Source organism: Stylophora pistillata, chromosome 12 (genome assembly GCF_964205215.1).
Source record: "Stylophora pistillata chromosome 12, jaStyPist1.2, whole genome shotgun sequence".
Lineage (NCBI taxonomy): Eukaryota > Metazoa > Cnidaria > Anthozoa > Scleractinia > Pocilloporidae > Stylophora > Stylophora pistillata.
In genome coordinates this window covers 9,058,755-9,082,767 of record NC_142530.1, presented here as the reverse complement: position 1 = coordinate 9,082,767, position 24,013 = coordinate 9,058,755, and the positions used below count along the sequence as shown (strand labels likewise).

Below are 24,013 nucleotides of genomic sequence, written 5' to 3'. Positions count from 1 at the left end.
CACGTGGTTCTATTGGTGCACTCCACAGGACAAATATCACAGGCTCGTGTAGTTTAGAACGGAAGTAAAGATAACTATTTGGCGAATCGATAACAATCATTTCATGTTTATTAAGAGATTCCCGCCCCACAGTAATCTTTCGATTTATTCATTTGAGATGATTCTGATATTGATCTGTGGAGCAATTGTAGAATACCTGGCCACCTCATTTACCTATGTCGGGAGGCTTTGAAGAACGAAGCATAACACAATAGAGGCTATTCTTATTTAATGACATGTAAATGAGTGGCTCATTTGGTCAAGTAACAACCAACAAATGCAGGACAAAACAGCACGGCTAACAGCTAATTCCATCAAGTTAGGCCTGCATCCGAATGTGAGTAAGACCAAGGTTATGAAGGTCAACTGCACCAACAACAGACCAGTTAAAGTGAGGGATACCATCTTGGAGGAAGTAACATCTTTTGTCTACCTAGGCAGTGTAGTCAGCATTGACGGAGGTTCCGATGAAGATATCAAGGTCAGGATAAACAAAGCCAGAGTAGCTTTCAATATGCTGAGGAAAGTGTGGTCCTCCCATGTCATCTCACGGAGAACCAAATTTAGAATTTTTAACACCAATGTCAAAGCAGTCCTCCTCTATGGCTCTGAAACGTGGAGAACAACTAACCAAACGTCCCAGAAATTGCAGACCTTCGTCAATAAGTGCCTTAGGCGAATTTTAAAAATCAGTTGGACTGACAGGGTAACGAACGAGATGCTGTGGGAATTAGCAGGCGAGGAACCAATCATAACTCAGATCTCAAAGAGAAAGTGGAGATGGATAGGTCACATCCTAAGGAAACCGGCTAACAACATCACCCGGCAGGCACTACGTTGGAACCCTCAGGGCAAGAGAAAGAGGGGTCGTCCCAGGAACTCCTGGAGAAGAGGTGTAGAGTCCCAAATGAGAAACTGGGGCCACACTTGGGCCACTTTAGGAAGATTTGCCCAGGACAGAACCCGATGGAGGACGGAAGTGGTTAATGGCCTATGCTCCAACCGGAGCTAAGGGAATATATATATATATATAAATGAGTGGCTGGGTATTCTGCAATCTAGCCTAATCTGTCCACTGACTCATATGATTTAATAATCCCAAATTTTTAAAGCCCTTTGCCATCCTTCGTAGGGTGAAGTGTTCAGCGGTCTATATCGATTTGCTAGAGTATTATTTTCAATATCTTCCACAAAAACCTTTTTTTATTCTCAAGTTTACTTCCAATCTAAGACTTCTTATTGATAATATTTGACTTCAATCAAAATTTGGTGAAGGTAAAATGTCATCTATTTTCTCTCTTCTTCATAGGGGACAAAGAGTAAGAGTGGACCCGCCCAGGCTAACAAGAAGAGACTTGGAGGAATGGATGGAGGTTGGAGGAGAAATTGGTGATCTTTTCCTGTATTCTCACAAACTTAACTTTTGATTCAAGGGGTGATACTTTCAGGAGAAGTTAGAGGTCAGTCACTCATAAGAAGGGTTATAAAGGTCCTTCTTGGGTACAACACACCCTTTCAGAGTAGGAAAGAAATGCCTAACTGCAAACAATTCAAGTTGATAATTAAACTGCAGTACTTTGAAGTAAGGGGACAGAGAGGAGTTAAAGGTGCAGGATAAGAAAAAAAAGGGTAGATAAACTTAAAGATTTTGCACTCCTCTCTCTCTCTACTACAGCCAGGTTGAACAAATTATATTCAGCTGTAAGGTATCACAGTAATAGGAGTTAGTTGATTTTCACCCAGATTGTGGACAACACCCCTTAAATAAAGACAAAATATCAAAGGAAAAAGTAACATGTTTAAGTTTATTGACTTCTTCAATTCTGCCACTTTGAAAATATACAACTACAATAATTATTTTTTCTGAATTGACTTTGATCCCTTAGGAAAACACCAAATGCCACAGAACTTCAACATAATTATAATTTAGACAAATTTTTCAACTTTTAATTTGTGATCTTGACTAAACATACTGAACAACATTTGCCCTGGATGAAGTCTGTGGTTTTTAGCCGCCTGAAACTTTAAAATGAAAATTCCTCATTTCTCTTGATTTTAAAAAACAAATGATGGAAGTGAGATCCCACAGAATATTTTGCAATCCAAACAGAGCGTTTTGCTCAGTGTAGGAGCACAGCAAAAAAAAGTTGAATTTTTCCCCCTTTATACTTCATCTCATCAACCAAAAAGTAATTATTGTTGTTCCTGCTCATCATCTGAATCTTCAGAATCTGGTGATGGAGGAGTGCAATTGTTTGTTCTCAAGGCTTTCAATGAAGGACAACCTGTAAACCAAAGCAGAATAAATGAGAGAGAGAAAGAAGAGTATAAAAGGTAGAATGGATGAAAAAATGAATGGAGGGTAGTTGGGAAGAAAGGAAGGTGTTGGCAAGGAAAAACAAATGACAAAAGAAGAGATACATTGCTATAATTAACTGATCTAAGTTGTACTTCAAGACAACACAAAGTCACAGTAACAAGAGAATGACATGGTGGCCTTGTTGGTTAGAAAACTAAACACTGATTCAACATTGAAGTAAAATTTTGTTTGCTAGACAAAGATTAAGATTCTATTGTCCACCCTTAATTAGGAATCATTTGAAAAAGATCTGAAGTAAAAAAAGATTCTGAAGTAGGGTTTCAATAAAAGCCAGTTACGGTGGTCTTATGTCGCCTGTAAGATCTGCTACTGCCATCTGTCTAGCCAGCAAACAGGCTCTTGTGTTTGGGTTCCACCTTATGGCACAACTGCCCATTATGAAATCCACAGCTGCCTATGAAAAAGTTATAATTGGAACCCTTGTGAAGATGAAAGATATACAGAAGATCATTTAGTTCCTACCTGTGAGAAGTGTAAGGCAATCACTAGTCACTCTTGTCCAATCTAGGTTGAATTGACTTAGTAATGGCAGAACAAGGTTGGACAATCTTTTGTTTGACACTCTGGTTCTACTCAGGTTCAGTTTTGAAAGAACCTTGCAGTGGTTTAATGCTCCATTTAACAGAAGCTTGTTGCTTATTCTTGTTGACGACAAACCAAGAATCCTAAGTTGCTGGAAATCTGTGAAAACAAAACAAAAATTAGGCAAAGTTAACAGCACTGACGGGGAATATTATTTTGTCTCCATACATTTCAATAGAACCTGAGTTTTGAACTGATGATTTTGATTTATGATTTACTTAGCTTCGCCAACAAGCAGGGACACCGCAACAGCTTGGGCCAATTACTGCAGGTCCAATAAACCCACCCATCCCACCCCAGGGGAGGACATCCATCACACAGTAATCTCGTGTGTGGGAAATTAACGTCTCCTACCCCAACCCTGCAGGAGACAGGACCTCCATTTATTCGTCCCTATCCGAGAAGACTAGAATATCTAACTATTTCTTGATGTTATAGAAAGGCAGCAAATTCTTCTCAATTATTTTAAGATCCTGAGTATTGGTCCGGCCGGGGCTCGAACCCTCGACCTCCCACACAACAGTCCAGCGCTTTATCCATTGAGCTAACTGGGAGGCGGTTAGATCTAGAGTCACAGATGATAGGAAAAAAAACTGTGAAAATTTAAATGAAAAAATCAAAGCCTTGTCACATACTTGAAATGGTGCACATTAAAGCATGAAGGTTCACAGATAGCTACCAGGCCAACACACAGATTATTGCCTAGAGAATACTTACTTGATAGAACTGTACAACCTTCATCAGTTATCCCTGTTCTATCTAAAGCCAGTTCTTCAAGTTCCCTCAGAGCTGTTGAAGGAATTTTGCATAACATTGAGCAAATTCAGTCAACTTATTGTTACCATGACATACTGTTCACAGCCTGTTTAATTTTACCAAGTGTTAAGGTCTTGGACAAGTTTCAATTATGTATGTGTACTGAGGGACACAAGCCTCTAGAAATGTAAAATCTGGGGATATCCAACCTTGGATCACATCTCTAATCCAACACCTCCCCCCCCCCCCCACCTAAATTAATTTTGCTTTTTATTATTTACCACTTCATCCCATTCTCTCCCCCATAAACCAAAGTAGCTTAAATAGATACAAGTAACCAAAATCCAAAATAATTCAAAACAACTATACTTTTAAAGAAAAACCCAAAACTTTATAAACCCCAAGAATGACCATGATCTCATTTTTCCTCGCAGTAAAACTGCTGAATCATTCATTAAGATCAGGAGAATAAAGGAAATGATCACCAACCTAAGAAATTAAGCTTTGATTGTTAAATTAGTTCAGTCTCCTTATCAGTACCAAATGAAATGTGTAAGAAAGAAAGGGGTAAGTAAACTGTGGTGCTGTGTTGGTGTAACAATGCAATTTGGTTTTATCAACTAAGTTGACATTGTAAATTGGCCACCATGAAGAGTTAAAAAGCTGATGCTTCGAGTGTCAGTCCTTCGTCTTTTGCTATGATGAAGGGCTAATGCTCGAAACATCAACTTTTTAACTCTTTACGGTGGCCAATTTACAATTTCAACTGAGTCGATAAAACTAAGTTACAGTGTAGGAAAATGAGAGAGTAGGGATGCCGATGTTAGGGTCTAAAGTATAAAGGGTTGATGGAGGTAACCGCCAATTGAGCTAACCGCCTCCCGGTTAGCCCAATTGGTTAGAGCGCTGGACTATTGTGCGGGAGGTCGAGGTCAATGGTTCGAGCCTCAGCGGGACCAACACTCAAGGTCTTAAAATAACTGAGGAGAATGCGCTACCTTTTCTATAATATCAAGAAATAGATAGACATTCTAGTCTTCTCAGATAAGGACAAATAAACTGTAGGTCCCATCTCCTGCATCTATTAATTAGTTAGTTTGGTGTAAAGACTTCCTGAGTATTTCATCCTCAGACTTCCCACCACACTACAATGACACCAATTGAATTCCCTGAGAGTCTCAGTGAACTTCGCTAAACATGTACATCTAAAAAGCCTTATCTCCTGTCTAATATTCCATGGCAGTTTATATTCAAGCAACTCCCAAACTTTGACCATAAATGTATGAAACTAAATCTTGCCTGCAAGACTTTTCATTCCTTCATCTGTCAGTTTGGTATTGCTAAGTGACAACTGTGTTAGTCTGTAATATGAAAGAAAAATGCGACAATAAGGCATCTAAATAACTAAAAAAAATGACAAGCAGTTGCCTGTCTGCACCAGCAAGGCATACCTGTTTCAACCTTGAAATGCTTAACATTGTGCAGTTCAAGAATCAAGATACAGTTCTTGCAGATGTAATTTGGAAATATTGTCTGGAGTAAAAAAAAATTCAAGTTCTATTAAAAAAGAAAAAAAAAAAAACTACCCACGCTAGTCATAAAACCTGGATATAGATTCTAGAAAATATACAATCATTACCCTAACTCTGCTTTCGATCAAAACTTCTCCAAGAGACATTGCAGAACCCTTTACTGCCAGACCTCATCCTGATTTCTTAAATATGTTTAGTTTTTAAGACTATCATCACTACCCTTGGATTGGAGGCTGGTCCATCCCAGGTTACCCCCCACCCCCACCCCCCTGCATTTGTCAGGTTTCCTTTAGAGTTTTCTTTTACCCATTTATACCACTGGGCAGGGTAAAGAAAATTTATGCGCAGATGAAAATTTTTTTCTCTGGATTGATATTTGTGCAATACAAATCAACAAATATTATAAATATTATTAAGATATGCTTCTTGCCCAGGAACACAACAACGTGACCTTGATCAAGGCTTGAACCTGGACCCGTTACTCGAGAGTCCATTAATTTTGTGCCTCCCACTCGGGAGACTGATCTGGGACAAGAAAACAACCTATCACTGCTATTGTGTATTTGCCATTCACTCCTCAGCAGCATAGGCCAACAACAGTCTCTCTCCATAGCCTCCTGTCCTGTGCATCATTGCTATTAATGCACAGAAAAACAAACTCTTAAGGGCAACAAGGGAACCTTCAGCAGCACAAAAGAAGTAGTCTGTTTGCAGACCTTCTGCACTCTCTAAAATCATTGCCCTGACTGAGTGCACATGCAAAATAAGAATGGCAAGGGCTTCAACAGTAATTGTTAATCTGTAATCTATAAAATAAGATTTACCTTGTCATGTTTGCTATTGAGTGGACACCAAGGTCTGTAACATGAATGTAATCTGACAAGTCAAGTGATACTAACGAGAGGCCTATAATGGAAAAGTAACATAAAGATAACATTGGATGATGATTGTGCAATAAGTTCTTCCTTGTCAAAGGGAAGGATCATGGTTTCTCAAGTGGCTCATGTATCATTTTACTTTCATCAGTTTTCATGATTAAATCTCATATCCAATGGTATCTACTAACACTCTCTACAACGGAAAACAAATGCAAATCAAGTCTGTCTAACTTTTTCAAGGTTACGTTCTTTTTGAGTGAACTAAGTTTAATCTACTTATGAACCCTTTAACTCCCATGAGTAACCAAGACAGAATTTCTCCTTACAATATCAATGCAATATCAAGAACACATGTGATGAGAAAAAAAGAAAAAATATCCATTAGATTTTACACTGACCCAATACCATATTCTCTCAATTTAGATCAAAAGAATTGTATGACAGATGGTAAGGAGAGTTACCAATGAGATCTTGGGAGTGAAAGCGTCGAAGTATTTTGGACAAAGTTGTCAGATCTAGAGTTGATTACTTTGGGTAACCACATACATGGTTGGTATAATTTAAAACTTTACCAAGCATTATTTAATTGAAGGAGAAGTATGATCTGAAAATCATTTGTTTCATCTCTCCATGCAAAAGTGAACTTATGATACTGGCTGCATTTTGAGATCAGAGAGATTTATCTAAACATTAAAAAATGTCTTGCAATGGTACCTAAAATGTAACCATGGACACACCACAGTACTCAGAGACCTGCCCACTTACAGGCAACCTTACAGTCACATTCCTCTAAATTCACAACTCTTCGTGCTCGGTTTGGATAATAAGGATCAAGCTAAATATCAAAACGCAATCTTGACCCAAACCACGATTAATTGCGATGACAAGAACAGCTTTGTTTGAGAACCAGGCATTGAGGTTATTGATATGTGATTCATGCGTAGCCAAGTTTCTGAGTAGTATTCAAAATCATTGCATTCATACCCAAACATTTGAAGAAAATTTGTAAACGACTGAGCCACTCTTTGAAATCCAACAACATAGTAAGAGGTAAATTTTCAAATTTTTTATATGCTTTTTCCTGAGGTTACAATAAGACATCTGGTTTCTGAAGAACATTTATTGATTCTTCTTTCCATCAATTAAATCTTGAGAAGTGAGATTTCAAAGTTGTTTATTATTACCTTGAATATTGCATAGCCCTTCATCTGTGATAGTCAATCTGTTTGGTAGTTTTAAAGTTGACAACTTCAGACCTGATACAATGGAAGCATGCAAGTTAGAAAGCTCTGGCCTGTTTAGAAATATAGTGTTATTTATCTGGAGGTAGGTTTGTATACTTAGGAAAAAAACTATGCCAAAGGGCACAGTTTTTTTTTTAAATGGATCAACCAATACCGGCAAATAACACTGCCTTGAATGAGTGCCTGAACACTTAATATTCAAAATTTCAGCTAAAAATGGGGGTGCTTTTTGGAAGGAAGGTGGTTAATCTAGGGGGGTGCTTATTAAAAAACTATCAACCTTTACCGACCCCCCTATGGTTGAAGCTTTAAAAGTTATAAATAAAGTGGCAATAAAACCAGATTTTCCTTGTATCTCTCCTAATTAAACTAGTAAAGGAGAATGAAAAGGGAGGTGTTTCTTTAAGGGGGCACTTGTTTGATATGATGGCCTAGGAGGTGGGAGTTTATTTCAGGGAGGGTGCTTTTTGGGAGTGGGCACTTATTTGCAGGAAGGTGCTTACTGGAGTATAGGTAGTTATTCAAGAAATTACTATAATTATATATATTTTTTTTTGCTGGTTCGTGTATTAAAAAGCTGGACCGGTTAAGAGCATGTGATTAGCCAATTAGATTCAAGGATTTAAGATTCCAGCCAATCAAGATGCTTCAGAAAAATGATATTCTAGTATGTCTAGGTTTTATGATTAATTGTTAGTTGGAAGGGTTAAAGCACTGTCATCACCTTGCAAATGACGGAGTCCATTGTTGGAGATATTTGATGAGAGTAAATTGAGAGACAAAAGTGATGGATGATTTTCCAGAGCTGTCAAACTGTCATCACGTAATAAAGAACAGTGTGAAACATTCAAATTCTCCAACAGATGAAGGTGTTGAACAACCTCTAGAGATGAGATCTATCAAAGAAAAAAAAAGAGTGAGAAACAAGTTGAGATATCTATCAGACTGAGTATACAATCTAAATTGTATCATCATTTTGTGACTAGAAAAATTTGCTAAAGAACTTAGGTCATAAAATTATACAAAAACTTATGGGGATAGAGCATTTTCGAACCTGGCCCCAAGACTTTGGAACAGTTTACCATATGACCTACGTAACCTTAACACTGTTGGAAACTTTAAGAAAAGACCAAAAACCTATGTTTTTACTAAATATGTTGACGATTGCCCGTTATTTTAAAGTTTGCCTACAGTTTTATGCATATTAGAATCATATTTACAATACAATTATATCTATTACAATAACTACATAGTCATTTAGCTTGATTGTATTATTGTATTTACTTTTAGCTTAATATATTGTATTTTATATAAAAATTGTAAAGCGCCTTGAGTACAGGATATGCGTGCTATATAAATAAAATTTAATAGTATTATTATTATTATAGAAACTACTGTTAACTATTTACACCCTAATATCAGAATCTGTGTTCCCCATACACTTCTCTATACATTTCTTTTGGTGCTGAGAGGGAAAATTTGACTGTGTAACAATCAAACCATCTTAGGTTGGTGATCATGTCCTTTATTTCCCTGATCTTAACATGAATCGACAGCACTACTGTACGGAAAAACTAAGATACTTAAGATAGTTCCTCAGTATTGCAATGCACATCCTATATCCTGCATAAAATCTTGTAATCAGGCTAGTACGTGAATAACGTGATGAAATTATGTGCATGATTAGTACCAGTACAGGCATAAATGGGTAAGTTTTGCTCACCATATCTCTTAAACAAGCAGGGTGACCTCTTTTTTTATTGTATTTTTTGAAACAGACATTGGAAGGAATGTTTAAGGAATAAGTTAAAAGAAATGTTCCATGCCATTTTTTTTTTTTTTGAGGAATCATCTCAAAGAAGAGTTAAAGGTCAAGACATGTTTGGTACCTTTGTATTACTAACGGCAAGAATCTTTAGGGCTTTGAGACCTGAAGAAAGAGGAAAGATTTGTTAGACAAAAACAAGCTGGGAAGGGCGGACAGTGAAAAAAAAAAAATTCACAACCAGAAATCCACCACTAACCAGACATTGCAGCTAAGCTGTTATCTGTGATGGCCGTGCCACAAAGACTGAAATTGACTAAGTTGGGACATGATGCAGCATTCTCCAGAAAATGGCAAACACCTCTGTCAGTTGTCTGGAAGAAAGTACGTAATTTTCACTGTAGGTTCAGAAGATAAAGCAGTAGAAACTTGAGTATAAAATACATTAAAGTCCTTTGCTTAAGTCTTCAATATATGCTTTAACCAACAACACTTTTACAATAAATGGATTGAACTGAGGATTAACATTCAGAAAAGATGGTCCCTAAAGGGATTGTTATCGGTAACAGTTAGAGGTATAACTGAGCGTAATTCACCAGCAAGGTAAGACATCAAAGTTGAGATAGCTTGTGTTAGGGATACAGGATGGAATTTACACAAAATGAACTAATTGAGAACTTGTCTGAACACATTTCCTTACTTTTCATGGGGAAAAGATACCATTTCATAAGATTGCAAGAGGATTTGAAACTGTGTGCCTGGTACACTTCTAGAAAATCTTGTTTTGTTCCAACAGTTACTTATGGTCCTTCCACAGTATTTTATTGCAGTCATCCTTACAGCACATAATTTCACACATCTCTACGGTTGGAACCCACCAGAGAGGAAATTCATCATTTTCTTGCAAATAAGCATAGTGTCCCCTCCCATTTTTCTCTCTTTTGGAATTAAGTAATGACTTTTTTCCATCAAATGAATATGAACCAATTCTCAGTAAAGGAAAAGGAACAAGTTTTGAAAACATGAATTTAGTAAGTGCCGGTACCCAAAAATATAATTGTTGACTCATGATGACATTATAGGAATTATAAGCTTAAAAGTATCTATAAGGTACTGCGGCTCCTAAACAAGCACAGGAACTGCCTAATATTCCTATATGGTAAACAGGTAATAGGTAAAGTTTGATTGACAACAAATCTTGGTGCAATTTCTATTTAGAGAAATGACCTTACGGATATAATCTACAGTGAGTTTTTTACAGGATTGGTAAAAGTTTTCATACTTTTGTCATGTCCATCTGTAATGTAATTAGTGAAGAAAGTCCTGCAAACAAAAGAAAGAAGTTTAAATGTAACAAATTATTGCCAATTCACTAATCATGTCCTTATATCCCAAAAAAAATAAGGGGGTTGAATGTTATTTGAAAGCATTTCTCACTACTTCTTCACAATTAACAGAAGAAACATATTGGAAGGGTATCAGGTGCACCAACCTTTTATGTGGAAAAAGCACTTGTCTGTGAGCTGAGAGCATTGGCTAAGATTAAGAGACTTTAACCTCTTAAGGACTGAGAATGAAAAGAATTCAAAACAATAATCATTTTAATGATTACAGTGTTCTGGTAACAACAGAACAAGGTAACAGTGTATACTATTAACAGTCAGAAAGGAGTACATTTCTGTCTTGCCTTTAATGTGAGCAACTCAGTATCCTACTGGTGTAAACAGTTTTACCTCCAACAGCTTCCAATGCTTTGTCTGTTATTAGAGGACAAGATTTCAAGCTGAGATGAGTAAGATTTCTGTGTAGTCTAATTTAAAAAAAAAAAACAACTTTAAGTAATCAGCTATTTTTGTTACAAGAACACACTGGTTTCCAACAATATTCAGATGCAGTTCAAATGTTTGTCACTTTGATTTATCACCTGAGTGCTGTCAGAAGTTCATTTGTCACCAATGAATAGCAATCTAGTTTCACATGCCGCAGCCCACTGATGGATAGAAAGGAAGAAAAAATGTGTTGAAGTTTGTAAATTGTATACATTTGGTAATGGTAAAAGGAATGCGTGGAGTACAATTCAGGGAGTGATCTGGCAAGCTCTTTTTTCAAATTGGTAGAGCCTATAGCACAAGGATGATTTGAAGTTAAGAGCACAATTACACCTGAGCTTTCCAACACAAAGTTTTTTTTTTCAATCTAGACCTGACAACTTGCTTGTTTAAGAAGTTTTCTTTGATATCGATTGGCTAGCTTAGTGTAGGTGGTTGAATTTTATTGGCCAATGGTTTAAAGTGACTGAATTTTATTGGTTGCTTAACTGTCCAATTTGGGCTGTCCAATTACCAGACTGGTCAAATTGGACAGTTTGGACCTGAGACGGAAAATCAAGCCACAAATAAAGGGCTGCTAAGAACCAATCATATTCAAGCATTTTGTTATTGACACAATTACTAATTAAAATTAATATAATACATTCAATGTAACTAGTGGCCAGCAGGCTGGTGATTGGTCCATTGCACCTATTATGGTGACTGTTTTATCTTGAATTCCCAAGGCTGACACTTAAGCAAAAGAAGCAAATGTTGTCAACATCAGCTCAGCAGTGCCAAAAGATTACTGTCAACACTTGGCTTACCAGGGTATGAAAGCCTGCATTGTCTTTGGTGTGAGAGCTTTGATTTTCATCAGATGAGTCATAATCCTGTCACACAGGCCATGTGGCAAAATGCCAAGGGATGCAAGGGGGCTCTGATTTCCAGGGAGACGGTGGCTGATGTGGTTGATGCACAAGTCCTCCAGACGCTGAACCTCACGATGCAAAACTGGCAATTCCTCTTGACTTACTCTACTGAGACCTATTAAGGACATAAGGGTCTTTTGAAAAACTTCAAACTGACATGCAAACCTCACTAAACATACCTTCTCTTGTGATAAAATTAGAACTCCCCTGACGTGAACTCCCAAGGGAAAATTAAATGGTTTGAGTTAGTGGGATTGGTGTTAAATTCCGACAATCCTGTTATATATTAATAAGGAATCTTGTTTTTACCATTCTGTCACAACTGACTGTCATTTTCATACATTTAGTTAATTTCAAAAGAACTTTTTTCTATATAAGAATGTTTAGTTTTGGAAGTTAAGCCAACTGTATCATGCTTTCATAAATCAATGTTGTTACATTCTTAGCAATCATGATTAAAGATTGGGAAGTGTCAATCAGCTATGATCTGACACTTAAACCTTTACTGAGATCAGTAGCACGCTTGTCACGCGCAAATGGAAAAATCACGGATTTGCTCGAATCTTTTAAGAATTTCTCGGCGCACAATGATCGGACCTGCTTGAGACTTTCCAAAATAGTTACACATATGTTAAAGATGATTTTGGACTAAACAGAGGTAGAATAAAGGTTTTTTGAAAAAATTGAATCGGAGCCGAATTGTAAAGTTAGCGACAAAAACATGGCGTCACGCGTAACTCGCGTGGGCTTCACTATTCACTGTTTTTCTGTTTTTGCCAGCGTAAGTTTCGTCTATAGCCGTAAAACTTAACAGGTGATGAAAATGGTTCCCTTTTAAGCGAAGTGGCAAACAAAATCCTGACAATTGGGGCTAAATCTTTGTTAAAATCAACAAAAGTGTTCAACATATAATGCATCACGCTTAAAGCTTGGTAGAGACAGATCATTTTCAATTCATTGTGCGAGTCATAATTCCCGAGTGACAGAACAATTTAACCTCAAAATGTAATGCTCATAAGTTGCTTTTCGCTCTCCTTCCGTTTTTTGTGTTTTTATTGAAGCGTTGTCGAGATATGAATTTTTTTCTGCGTTCTAAACAGTTGGCAAGCGGTGTGATCTGCCGCGCGATAATTCTGGTCATTGAATTTCCCAATCGTCTTGTTTACGAAGAGTGCACTGGAGCGTGTAAATGTTAACATACGCAAAATGCTCAAATAACAAGCTAAATTTTGCTACCAAAATTGATCGAATCCGTTGAAAGCCGACGAAAATATTAGCAATAAGTTTTGTTCGAAACATTTGGTCGACAAGTTTGATCCTGAGGAAGGTAAGTGATCGAATTTCGAGAAAAAACAAGCGCGACGCTCTAGTCATTTTGACGGCTTCCTTCGCTTCCAAATCGTCCCAAAGTCTACAGAATCAAGCATTGTTTTCGATTTCCTTATTAGGAAGTAAAATATTGCATTTCGTCAGAAATGAGCGGGAAACCCCCTGAGCACGTGCCGCATGTTTCAAGGACGCAGTCAAGTACACGTAAGTACAAAAGGCTGTGTTGTTCGCAAGCACAAGGCTGTGAAATTGAATGCAAAGATTATGGATTCTGGAGTTTCTAGGATTCAAATGTGGCGAGAACAAAAGAAGAAGGAAAGACAAGAGAAAAGAAGAGCACATTATGAGAAAAACCGAGAGAAAATTATTGAAAAGGTCGTGGAAGCCAGAAAGAAAAGTCGAGAAGCCAAGAGCGGACAACGGCGGAATGTTCCTATCAAAGATGCCACAAAGAAACGTCGGCGCGAACGAAACCAGCAAAAGACAGGTTCAAAAAATAAAGGGAAACTTGAGGAACAGAGAAAGATGGCTAGAGAACGAAGTAAGCGATACCGTCAAAAAAAGAAAGACCAAAATGCACAGGTTCAAGCGGAAGCCACACCGATCGACGTTACTGGTACGCCGTTCCCAAACAGGATGGCCAAGAAACGTGCCATTGGACGAACTAAGAAGAGTCTCCCAGATACACCGGAGAAGAAAGCAGAAATAATGGCAGCTATATCAGAAAGTCCACGTACAAGGAAAGTACTCGAGAAACGCGGACTAATGAAAACACCAGAAGAGGAGAAAGAAGTGAATGCACTGAAAGCGCTTGCTAGCGATCTCACCCAAGGCCTTAAAGCCGTCAAAAATGACAAGTCAAACAAAGGAAGAGCTGCACTTGTCGCGGCAAAATCACTTTCTTTTGGTCAAAATGTTAAAAAGAGTAGAAGCCAGAAGACACTTTCAAAGCTCATAGCCTTGGATAGAAGAAGCATCAAGTCGGGAATTGAAAAACGCGAAATGATCTTAAAAGGTGAAGAGTCAAGCTGGCTTGCAACCAAACGAAAAACCAGGCGGGATGCAGTCACTGAAGAAACCAAAGAGCTTGTTTATGATTATTGGAAAATGGTAGCAAGTAGACCGACAGGAAACAAGAAAGACTTGATTAGAAAACGCGTTGGAGTGAAAACGTGGGTTGAACATCCGAAACACGTGCTTGAAAAAACCCAAACGGAAGCCTACGTAGAGTTTGCGTCAATGCATCCAGAGATAAAGATATCTCAGCGAAAATTTGAAAACCTGAAGCCTTATTTTGTTAGGGGGGCAAGGGAACGAGATAGGCAGACTTGCATGTGTCGTCAGCACGTTGAACTTCAAATTGTCTTCAAAGACTGCATGAAGTTTAGGAAGAGAGTGATTGATGAAAGCAGGGAAGCTAATCAAGCAGCTACAGAAGTGTATAACTCAGTTGGAAATATTATTGCGCAAACACTTTGTCCCAAACCCGAAGATCAAGACTATCATAAATTGAAATGCTTGAAAAGGGAGTGCAAAGACTGTGGAGTTCACAACTTGGTTTTGTTGCCAGAGGAGAAAGGTGTTGGCAATCACGAAGTGAAATGGAAGCGTTATGACTATGTGTCGACTGGAAAACTTACCACTGATGGAAAAGACATGAAGAAAATAGCCCTTGTCGAGAAGTGCACAGGACCAAAGGAACTGTTTGATTATTTTATTCAGCTGTTAGGACAGTTTCCTTACCATTCCTTTCTTGCTAAATGGCAGAGGGAGCAGCTAGATTCTCTTCTTGAAAACCTTCCTCTTGATCAAGCTGTGTGCATCCACGACTATTCCGAGGGTTATGCCTGTCGGTTTCAAGATGAAATCCAGTCCCAATACTTTGACGTAAACAAAGTAAGTCTTCATGTCACAATTCTTTACAGGCATTCAAGTGCTGAGGTGGATGGCATCCAGAGCACAGAAGAGGAACCAGCAATTTGTAAAGAGCATTTGTTTGTGATTTCCGATGACGTCACCCAGGATCATGACTCTGTCCTTCACATCCAGAAGTTAATTTCAAACCATTTAGAAGAATCAAACTGCACTATCAAGAAAATGCATGAATTCACAGATGGATGTGCAGGACAGTACAAGAGCCGACACTGCTATGGTGACCTGTCATGTTCCCTGGCAACTCTTGGATATACAGTCCAGCGAAACTACTTTGCCACCTCCCATGCAAAGGGAGAACAAGATGCAGCTGGCTCCCATGTCAAACAGAAGGCAACCTCAGCAGTTCTCTCCAGGAAAGCCACACTATCAAATGCAAAAGATCTTTGTAACTTTCTGAAAGAGAACTTCTCTGAACCAGCTGCTTCCTCATTTCCTGCTAGGCAGAAGTCAGTGCAGTTAAAGCGGCGCATCTTTTTCTATTTGCCATCTACTGGGGAGCTGAGTGTTGCACGTAACAGGGACGGTGGAAGATTCTGCACTGTCAAAGGCATCCGCCAACTACACTCTGTAAGAACTTGCAGTGAACAGCTAAAAGTCTACACAAGAGAAAGGTCTTGTTACTGCCATGGTTGCATTGTTGAGGATTTTGACAGCTGTGAAAATAAGGAATGGGTGGGCAACTGGAAGGAGATTGTTCTGTCAAGAGAGCCCTCAGGTGTCATGACCAGGACAACTGAAGATGCAAGCACCATTGAACATTCAGTTCAAGTTGCCGACCTGGCAACGAAAGAAAGCACTGTGGCTGTGGCAGCTGAAGATGATAGCCACTATGATTACTACCTCCTTAAAGTTACTAGCAATGGAGTCATTTCCCTTCAAGAAAACTTTGAGGATCCTTATAGTGGAAGCATTTATTCCAAAGGAGAAGCTGTTCTTCTTGGAAATTTCTTTTTAAGGGAGAACATTATTGATCGCACATACAAACTAGATGATAAGGTGGCAGGAGTATTCCCAGGAACTGTGCGGTACATTTGTGGACCACTTGTGTCAAAGCGAAGGAGAGCAAGACCAATTTATCAAGTTCCGTTGGATGAACATGAACAAATTCTGGCATCCCTTTAACTGTTTTTGCTCTTAGTAGCTTCAAATTTACATTTTTTGCCGAAACTTTCCTTAAAATATGGTATTTATGCATTTTTTTAAAAAAAGGGCGTGGTCGCATTGCATCATGGGTAATAGAAAATTAGCTTGAAAGGCGTCCGAATTGATCAAGATGACCTAATTTCAAGATAGGAACTAATTTCCTTCCCTTTCTGACTTATTTCTAACAAAAATAGATTCATTAAAATATTTTTCAATTTTACCCCAATGTTACGCCTTTGTACATCAGAACTGTGCTACTGATCTGACTGATGGTTTTAGTTACCCAGACAGTTTTCCAATACCCATTTCTACTTTAAGGTTAAAACAGGGGTTTTGAAGGTCGAGTTTCTTACACAAGAACACAGCACAAGAATGTGCACAAGGCTCAAACCTGGACTTCAACCAGAAGCATCCAGTACCTATGTTATGGAGAGTGACTAAAAATAAGTATTAAGAAATTTCTAGAATGCTTAGTCGTGTTCACTTGCATGCATGAACTTCCTTTGGAACTTTCTAGAATTTTTTGTTAGGTTTTGTTGTTTTGATGTAATAGTACCAATTGAAAATAGTTATATTGTAAGCTTCTGGAATCTTCTGCAATACTTTGTAAATGCATATATTAAGGACTTGGTTGCGTAGCAGTAGTTAGTAGCTGTTGTCGGGAGTGACCCACTGTTTGGAAAGCTATACCAAGAGAGAGAACTGTGGTGAAAGATTGTTTATTTCAAGGAACTTTGGAAAAAACTGTGACTTCGTGCAGTTTGTACAGTTTGTAGAGGGCTTAATAAGTAAGATATTGAGGATAGTTACTGCATTGTCTATTGGAGTCACTCCTAAGTAAGGATATTACATGTCATGTAATAAAGTAGTTGAGTTCAGGGGATTGTACTGTTTTCCTCTTCATTGAAATTTACTGAAACACATAACCACTACACTACTTCATTGCCAGTAAGTTTTTACCTGCTTCTGGTTGAAATTTACTGAAACACATAACCACTGCACTACTTCATTGCCAGTAAGTTTTTCCCTGCTTCTGGTTGAAATTTACTGAAACACATAACCACTACACTACTTCATTTCCAGTAAGTTTTGACCTGCTTCTGGTTGAAATTTACTGAAACACATAACCACTACACTACTTCATTTACAGTAAGCTTTTAGCTGCTTCTGGTTGAAATTTATTGAAACACATAACCACTGCACTACTTCATTGCCAGTAAGTTTTGACTGGCTTCTGGTTGAAATTTACTGAAACACGTAACCACTACACTACTTCATTGCCAGTAAGTTTTGACCTGCTTCGGGTTGAAATTTACTGAAACACATAACCACTACACTACTTCATTGCCAGTAAGTTTTGACCTGCTTCTGGTTGAAATTTACTGAAACACATAACCACTACACTACTTCATTGCCAGTAAGTTTTTACCTGCTTCTGGTTGCATCTTTTGTTGTTCTCTCATCTCCAACCTCTTAGCGGCAGACTCTCCTGGGTTCCCTGGGGTTTGCGCCCTTAACACCGGATCTATAGAATGTGGATTATGTTCCACAGCACCAAGCCTTACCCCCTCCCCCCACAAATGACCACCACCACCTCTCACAGGGAAATTCTGCATTCCTCCAATACCGAGGACATTTGGATTCAGTCCTTGTAAAGGCGCTCTGATTGCATCATCTAACTCTGGAGGAGGACTTCTGTCAAACAATGGAGGAGCCATGTCCTGTCCCTCATCATCAGCATTATCAATGTCAACTCTATTGTCATTTCCATGAGAGCAGTTGGCATCTTGCCGGTCAGGATCAGAGTCTGATGGCAGTCTGTTAGTATCTTTAAGTCCATTTCTCTTGCCCGGTGTTGCTTCAAAAGAATTTTCAGGATTTACCTCAGCAAGGCCCTCACCTAAACATGAACTAAACATTATATCTACAACCAAAGTGTTAAGAACTTACTTTACTTTACTTTAATCAATTTACAGCAAATAAATATATGTACATACAAACATATAATTAAATAGCTGTTGGAAGACCTAGCAACAGGAATGAACTTCCCTAATGATAAAGGCCACCAGAAACTATATAAATTATATGAAAACCAGAACAAAAATAAAGTATACATAATGACAGGCAGTATCATAAAACAAGTATAGTAAAATGCTACATGTTAAAACTTAGTGCTAACTAAAATTAAATAACAATTTCATTAAATTACTGCTATCAATAGCAAAAAAGTAGAGTCTTACATAATAGGTCATTTTTGAACATAGAAAGTGATTCCCTTCTCCTAATAGATATAGGTAAATTGTTCCAAAGATGAGCAACTCTGGGAAAACTTATTGAATGAATATCAAAAAACCAATACCGCATTTAGAATAGCATTACAAAGAGCCACTCCAGAGAAACAAGAACTCAAAGAGGATACATGTAGCCAACACCAAGTATGAAAATAAGACAAGTGTAAGTCTTGTGTAATGCTTTTTAAAAGCAATCCCCAGACATAGTCAGGCAAAACCACCTAAACAGTTTACTGCCACAGAATGCTTACTGGATGTGGAGGACACCTGAGGAGGATTTGTCTTCTTTACCACAAGGGAACCACCATGACTTAGCTCAAGATCAACTAATGTGCAATCCATTTCAGTGGCTCTAAACAACCTGTGTGGAAATGGCTATATAGCCATTAATAGATCATTTAAGGCAACAAAACTTTAATAATTATTAAATACTTGATAAACATTTAACCCTTTCACTTGAAGTGGTGACCAGCAGAGAGACAATGACAAAAAAAAAATTCAACAATTTTTTGCTCTATATATTCTCATAATTTTGGCTCTGATGATCCAGTGATATTTATAATTTACCACCACTGTGCAAAAAATATCATAGGTGAGTGGTGGATTTAAGTTTACCAAAAATAATGCTTATAATGCTTAAAATATGCAAGTAGGACAATTTTTATATTTAAATCATATAGGACACAGATTGAGAAATGAATTTGAAAGCGATCACTTTCAAATTCATTTCTCAATCAGCACTTCCTGTATAATTTAAATATCTTTATTTCACCATTGTTGAGTATTTCACAGGTAAAATCACAAACCAGAATAATGATCAGCTCTCTGTTGGCTTGTTAGCTCAGTTGGGTAGAACCCCTGCACTGGTATTCACAGAAGTCATGGGTTTGATTCCCATACAGGCCTGAATTTTTTCAGGTCTTATCTTCACTACAGATCTACTAGTGTTCATTACTGCGAGATCACTTTCAGATTCAATTTTTATATTATTACGAATCTAAAAACATGAGTAACTATCACTCAAAGCTATACATAAGTCAAGCTTTCTTTTGAAAAAAGGAAAAATTAAACGATGAACTACTCAGTGACTTGCAGTTTAGCCATGGTATAATATCTCCTTTCTTAATATTGCTATTAACCCTGACCAATAGAAACTCTTTGAATACATTAATTATACCATGTTCTGGTTTATATGAAAGTCTTCTCACCTAGGGTTTGTTATTTTGGAGCTACACATAGAATACAAAATTTTAAATGTTTATACAAAATCATGAGTGTAGAGAATCATTTAATCATTTATACTACACCTGCAAAAGTTCAAAGCTGGCAGAATTTAGATTGTACTGGTTACAGATGAACATCACAACATCTTGGAGTTTGGCATCTGAGGGAAATGTCTGCCTTTGCACTTGACCAGATGGACTTCTTATCTGAGTAAATTGAAACACTTGATACAATTTACAAAGTGCTAAGAAAATGTCAAGTGATTAACATGTTTGAAAAATGCAAACACTTTAATCATTCTTTACTATATGGCTGTGTCTCACAAGGACTGGGAACTACCGAATTCATGAATTTGATTAGCTGAAATCAATATTGAAAGCGGTCTAGATATTCCCATCTAGACCAGCATCTAGACTGGTCTAGAAAAAAAAGGTACAAAGAATACAAAAAATTGGCATATAAGACACAGCCATATAATAAACATCTTATTAACCGACCTAGGTTGGTCTGTAAGGGAGAATCTTGACCTCGGTCGCTAGTACAGACTTCACTGCATTCGGTCTCTACTGGTGACCTCGGTCAAGATTCTCCCATACAGACCTCCCGCTCGGTTAATAAGAACTAAATATTACTTCAACATTTGAAATGAGCAAGTGCTATGAAAGATTGGCGGAATGTCATTTACAGTTACCATTAGTAGCATTTCATACCGCTGTTTTGAGAAAGGTTGGCAGAAAAAAGGACAAAAGTGCTCCCAACAAACTTGTAAAGGTGATCTGAGTATCCACAAATCAATGAATTTTTATAAGTTAAAAAAATTAACAAATTTATCAAATCCACACTGCCTCCTTACTGTGATGTTTTTCTCAGATTTCAGGCCAAAGAATTGCAGCGCGACAACTACCCACAATACCTTTCAGGCTTGCTGCATGCCCTTTTACACTTTTTTTGCAACAACCAATCTCGAAACTGCTGTATACATATATAAACACACCTGAATCAAACACTGTTTTTTTTGTTTTGAGCTTTCATTAGGCTCCCTGCTTTTATTTGTTGTCTGACTCATCATGAGGTGTCCAGTTGATTTTGGTTTCTTATCACGCCTACTGACTTTGTCTGCAGCTATTTGCTGAAGAACTTCCTGACGTGCCTGAAAAGATGAGAAAAGTAAAAATAAAAACAAACTAGCTTTAGATGTATACACAAACTAATAGGTTTGCAATAACCGACAACTTTAACCTGTACCCTTGATGAAGGAAGAAACATTTTTTTTCTTGGAAGAAGTAAAGTTGAAAATGAAATAAAATAAATCTCGTCTAGTTATTTCTTAATGAAAGCAAATCAGACTCATATCAGCTTATAGCCAGTGTTCCCCTATCCTAATATAAATGGAAAATTGCTAACTATTCACAGAAAAATATTGCTACAATTATTACTACAATTTTCAGTCGAGAGGTGCAGCACAAGTTTGGTGATCATGTTTTGATGTGAAAATTGTGTTGTGGTCTTAGGTGACTGGCTCTTTTTCCAGTGGCAAAGTATCTTTTGACTTCTTTTGGCAGGATTTCACATTTGACAATGGGTGATGCAGGGCTCTTGACATTTGGTTACCATTAAAAACTGTTACCATTATTTTAGGACCAAACTTTTCCATGCCTCACTCAACTGATGATCCTAATATATTTCCACGTATCCCTTTGCCCTTCTCTCACTGTTTATAGAGTGACCAATACAGAACATCAAAGGAAAGAACTGAGTTAATAATAATGGGAAAGAAACAAAACTAATTTTAAAATGTTTCCAATTCTGTTATTTCCATAGAGCACTTTTCAAGCTTTGTTTTTTTACATACAACTTACACAGAATGTGTCACTAACATCATCATAATCAAGAATTCCCATTGATGATAGTTTAAAAAAGTCCTATAATTTTCTGACCTTCATCAGGCATAATATCAACCTTTACTTATACCCTATCTCAGGCAAAAAGGGACTTTTCTTTCACTTGATAAAAAAAAAATTTGAGCAATAAAAACAAAATCTTGGGAAACTAAGTTCTCTCACTCGTTTCTCCATTAGTTTTCTCCTCTTGGCTTCCATCCTTGCAGTTTCTCTCTCCTTTTCTATAAACTGTTCCTTAGCTTTTTGATGTTCCTCACTCACTGTATAGCGGCTTGACAAAGTGGACAACAACTGAGTCATATCACTTGGTGCACTAGAGGCTTCTTCACAAGAAACCTTGAGCTGTGAAAAATGAAATGTAAATTAAAAGAAAAAGATTTTCTCTCTTAAACCTTTGCCCTCTTTGAGTGGCAAGCATCTAGTTTTTCCTTGTGATATCAGAATATAAGAATTAATGTGTACTTAACGTGTTTCATACACATACTTCAACAGTTGGGTCAGGACCAGGTTTAGAAACATAATTGCTTGGATTTGATCTTCTTGCTACCAACCTGAGGAAAATACGAACCAAGAATCCATTAAAAAAATAAATAAATAAGAAATACACATAACTTCTAAGGAGAGGCAAAAGTCATCTTCTGCATAAGTCAATACTGAGAGAGTGACAAAGGATTTATTTTTATATGTGACGTGTGATTACTGGTAAGGCCGAAACTAATATCTGACGCATGGATTTAACAGAAAGGTGAACAGATGTGATCCATGAATTTATGAACTGTGGTGAGGTGTGATTTGCCTCCTGATGTAAACATGATCAGCAAATTTTTCCTTTAACTATTGTGAAAACCTCAAGATTTCCTGAAAACCTCACCCACAAGAAAGGAAATTTTAAGTTTTCCCCTTTAAATTTGTGACACCTGAAATACTGTTTAAAGTGCAAGTGACAAATGAATTTTTTCTTAAATTGGTGGACAAGATGGGATCACGACCCATTACATATTAGTCTCTCTAAGGGATAGGAGGGTTAACCCTTTGAATGCAGCAGTCAACTTAACCTGATTCCAAATCAGAGCTCATCCTGTTTCATGGGCATGTTCTGAACCCACTGAATACGATTCTTAATGTGTGCAAGTGTATATACATACTTAATTAGAAAAAAAATTGAATTACCATTCTACTGCAGATTCCAAAGTGTTATTGCCTGCTTCTAGAGCCATCTGACAGTCTTCAAGTTCAAACCCCATGGAGGCCAAAGCAAGCAAAAGGTCATCAATATCCTAAAACAAATCAAATAAACTTTACTTTCTCAAGATAATAACAACGATGGTTTATATATTTTATGAACAGGTTTTTATACCTGTTCATGTTTCCCATTGAAATGATTACAGGTTCATCAGAATCCCAAAGTTGGTTCAAACAAGCGGCTAAACTGCAGAATACCAGGCCACTCGTCTTCATGTCACCGAATAAGAATAGCGTCTATTATGTTATGCCTCGTTCTTCAAAGCCTCTCGGCACATGTAAGAATAGCGTCTATTATGTTATGCCTCGTTCTTCAAAGCCTCTCGGCACATGTAAGAATAGCGTCTATTATGTTATGCCTCGTTCTTCAAAGCCTCTCGAAACATGTAAATGATGTAGCCAGGTATTCTGAAGTTGCTCCAACCAAGCTTTAAAATGTATCAAAAAATCTGTATCATTTCGTTTTCATTTTCTAATACGACGGTAAACTTATGGGAAAAAAAATGCTGGGACACTCCCAGCGTCTCTTGTCACTCGGAGTATACCAAGGACACAGAGGTAAACAACAACATTGGAAGATAGAAAAAGGGCAACAAAACATTACAAGTTAAAAAGAAGTGTCTCAACCAATTTTGTTTAGGAGAAGAGCATTACACTGTAAGAACCTGCTCGTACCTTTTCCAAATTTTATAGAACCTTTCATTATCTTATGGCGATCATGATCTGTCCTAAATATGATTTTGAACGTAGATATAGACGTATCGATATAAATAAAATTCTGTTTTCCGCATGGTGCTCGCCATCTGTCAAGCTGAAAGATCAAAACAAAACGTAAAATAGAATAAAATCTCACCATTTCGTCCGCCATCTTTGTTGTGCTAACTGTTGTGATCGTGTCAGCGGTTTTACATACCCAGGAAAAAGATTAGAGTAAAGATGATTTAGGGATCAATTCTTGAGTAGAAAAGACGATTTTTTTAATTTTTCGCAGTTTTCATGAATGAAAATGTCGCTATTTGTAACTTAAAGCCA

General features: G+C 37.5%; 2 protein-coding genes and 1 long non-coding RNA gene across 3 annotated transcripts; 2 read left to right on the top strand and 1 right to left on the bottom strand.

Annotated features, from left to right (window-relative positions):
• Positions 1 to 33: 33 nt before the first annotated feature.
• LOC148718688 (uncharacterized) lies at positions 34 to 2,701 on the top strand. The gene is made up of 2 exons (XR_015993994.1): positions 34 to 1,499; positions 2,268 to 2,701. It is a non-coding gene; the product is annotated as an uncharacterized LOC148718688 (long non-coding RNA).
• On the bottom strand, positions 1,826 to 23,926 carry LOC111328529 (uncharacterized). The gene is made up of 22 exons (XM_088741026.1): positions 23,835 to 23,926; positions 22,910 to 23,016; positions 22,224 to 22,290; positions 21,902 to 22,081; positions 20,833 to 20,988; positions 19,922 to 20,044; positions 18,866 to 18,989; positions 17,753 to 18,223; positions 11,812 to 12,031; positions 11,101 to 11,166; positions 10,910 to 10,986; positions 10,669 to 10,743; positions 10,459 to 10,499; positions 9,436 to 9,550; positions 9,301 to 9,341; positions 8,136 to 8,307; positions 7,352 to 7,423; positions 6,114 to 6,195; positions 5,057 to 5,118; positions 3,719 to 3,790; positions 2,882 to 3,100; positions 1,826 to 2,324 (listed from the first exon to the last, which is right to left on the bottom strand). Exons 1-22 carry the CDS (start codon positions 23,847 to 23,849, stop codon positions 2,233 to 2,235), a joined length of 2,649 nt encoding a protein of 882 aa, XP_088597152.1. The 5' UTR covers positions 23,850 to 23,926; the 3' UTR covers positions 1,826 to 2,232.
• On the top strand, positions 12,430 to 16,543 carry LOC148718687 (uncharacterized). The gene has a single exon (XM_088741025.1). The coding sequence runs from the start codon at positions 13,423 to 13,425 to the stop codon at positions 16,300 to 16,302; it is 2,880 nt and encodes a 959-aa protein (XP_088597151.1). The 5' UTR covers positions 12,430 to 13,422; the 3' UTR covers positions 16,303 to 16,543.
• Positions 23,927 to 24,013: the final 87 nt, after the last annotated feature.